At 42.8% G+C, this 2,829-nt stretch overlaps 1 protein-coding gene across 1 annotated transcript in view; it reads left to right on the plus strand.

Moving 5' to 3' along the window:
* Positions 1-2,449, plus strand: part of emx3 (empty spiracles homeobox 3) — a gene marked incomplete at both ends in the record, with an annotated part of 27,486 nt that extends 25,037 nt beyond the window's left edge. The window contains one exon of the mRNA XM_083651703.1: positions 2,276-2,449. Coding sequence (XP_083507829.1) covers positions 2,276-2,449 — 174 coding nt within the window. The remainder of the gene's footprint in view (positions 1-2,275) is intronic.
* Positions 2,450-2,829: the final 380 nt, after the last annotated feature.

Genomic DNA, 2,829 nt, shown 5'->3' on the forward strand with positions numbered 1-2,829 from the left:
GATTAAGGTGAAGTTCTCGTCTCGTCTGGCTGGCTGCCAGCTGGATTTCTCAAGAGCTTATGAATGGATCTCCATGAAATCTGGTGCACAGATCGGCTTTGGGACGAGGAACTCTTGATTCGATTTTGGTGGCATTTCCGCCACTAGACTTTTTTTTCTTTGTATTTTGCCGTAACTGAAATTGTAACTGAAATTCACATTGCCGATATCTGCAACTGCATTGATATCTGTAATGAGAAACCCCGTACACATGAATGGCAAAGGTGACATAATTTGTCCTCTATAGGAATAATGTCATGGTGGATATCTGAAATGTTCTTTTCGAGAAGGAATTGAATAATGGATATCTGCAGTACATATCCAGGCTAGCTACTAAATGTTAAAACTGCTTGCCGAAATAGTGTATACTTTTCTCTACACTAACCTCTAAAGTCTAAAGTGTGCTCAAGCATTTTGTGGGCAGGTTTTGGAATGGAATTAACTGGAATTAATCTCATCATCTATGTATATATTTGTTGCCTGTTGCCCTTTTGCACGGCCAAATCTTTTGCACGGCCAAATCTTTTGCACGGCCAAATCTTTTGCACGGCCAAATCTTTTGCACGCCCAAATCTTTTACACGCCAGACTATTCTACACGCCCGACTCGTCCTGTGAAAGATCAAACCAACAGATTAGTCAGTGTGACAGTAGAATCCTAATTACACAATGTCCCATAAGAAAGCCGATCTGATTCCCCTGGCTGATATATTATAGACTGCTGATACTCTAAAGTGTCTCCCCAGGCCTTGGCAGCCAGCTGCGCTTGGCAGCGTTAACGTGCGTATCGTGTTCATCTGAACAGGCACAGAACATACATCATGTCACACGGGAGCTTCACGTCAAGCCGCTTCATTTCCACATGGGAAGCCCGGCTGAAACTTGCTGGATGTCAGCTGGATGTTTTATAGGGTCGAGTTTTATTACCTGAGCGTTTTAAAATCATTGTAACGATCTAAAATAAGCACAATATCAAAGGGAAAATGGCTGCCGTCACTGGTTTGCATTTGCGAGTAATGTTCATAGTAGCCTACCCCTACCAATTTCTTTTGTATAAATAATGCATCACATTATTCTTAATTGTATATATCAGGGGTCCTCAACATTTTTCAGCCCAAGGACCCCTTGGTTGATAGAGAAACATGCAGGGCAGGGACCCCCTACGATGTGTGCAACTGTGTTGCATTTAAGCCTGGCCTATAATAACATTTATAAGCCAGCACCCACCAGGATAGGAACTATTATTCTCTTATATTTTAATGTCAATGTAGCCTGTGATTTTCCTTTCAAATAATTACTGCTAATAATGTAGCTTTTTCTCTCTGTATATGTACATGTATCACGACAAAACACTGGAAAATCCAGAACTTTATTTTCAGTAAAATTTTAAATGCCAATGTAAAAATGTTTCTGGAGTACTGATGTAAAACCTGCAGTCTCCCTTTGCACATTCAGGAAAAGTGAGCTGAGAGACTTTTGAGAGCAGGGACCTTAGTTTGAAGTTGAATGTGTCAAATCAATTGATGGAAACTGTGAAATGGATCTACATTGTCCAGCAGTTTTGAACAGTTTTCACTCCAATGGACCAGTTTTTCACTCTCAAGAGTTCCAGGAAGTAAGGTCCTGGATTAAGCAACACTGTCGAGTTGCAGCAAAATGGACAGTTTGTGTTGTACTTTGATTTTTTTTTTTTTTTTTAAGAATCAAATTGTACATGATCAGCTTTATTTTAGCATTCAAAAGTAGCGTGAGACCCCTTCCTGGCTGTTCATTGGCTAATGAATGAGTCACGCACGTTGACGCACGCTGACGCCACTCTCTCTCTAAATTGCTCTGCTTCTACCTATGTACCAATGCCACCACGACAGATAAGCGGTCTTTCTGTAGTGTCTGCCTATTGCGTCTGTCCATATGACGTGCATAATAACTCATACCAATAATTATGTGTATGCAATTATATCTTATTGAATATGAAATTACTTAAATTCTATAACACAGTAAAACTATTCTCAGATTTGGGACAAGATATGAAAAGGGTTGAGAATCACTGTTCGACCAATTCACTCTCTCTCTCTCTTTCTCTCTCTTTCTCTTTGCCTCTCTCTCCACTCTCTCTCTCCTTCCCTCTTACCCTCTCTAATTCCCCCTCTCTCACTCTCCCTCCCTCTCTCCCTCTATCTACCTCTACCTCTCTTGCTCTCTCCTTCCCTCTCTCTCCGCCCCTCTCTCTCTCTCAGGTGAAGGTGTGGTTTCAGAACCGCAGGACGAAGCACAAGCGTCAGAAGTTGGAGGAGGAGTCTCCCGAGGCGCAGCAGAAGAGGAAGGGCAGCCAGCACATCAGCCGCTGGAGGGTGGCCACGCAGCAGGGAAGCCCCGGCCCCGACCACATCGATGTCCTATCAGACGACTAGACTGCAGAGAGGGACGCCCAATCACTGCCATCCTGACACACTCAAATACACACACACACACACCTCGCAGCAAGGCAACCCGGATGATGTAGACGTCGTATCAGAGGACCAGATGGAAACACAACACACACAACCATTCATCCATGCACACACACACACACACACACACACACACACACACACACCGTTCCAAACTCCCCAAAAAAGATAAAGTATCTGTCCTTTAAATCAGGCTAAACATACTTTAATAGTACGTTCAGATGTCTAGCCTTTTGCACCTGTTTAAAAAAAGCAAGAGTATGTGAACTGGATAAGTGTTTTGGATAATGGCAGCATTGGCCTAGCTTACAGACACCATCTAGTGTTTATATAACCTATGG

The sequence above is a fragment of the Poromitra crassiceps genome (assembly GCF_964638095.1).
Source record: "Poromitra crassiceps genome assembly, chromosome: 15".
Taxonomy (NCBI): Eukaryota; Metazoa; Chordata; class Actinopteri; order Beryciformes; family Melamphaidae; genus Poromitra; species Poromitra crassiceps.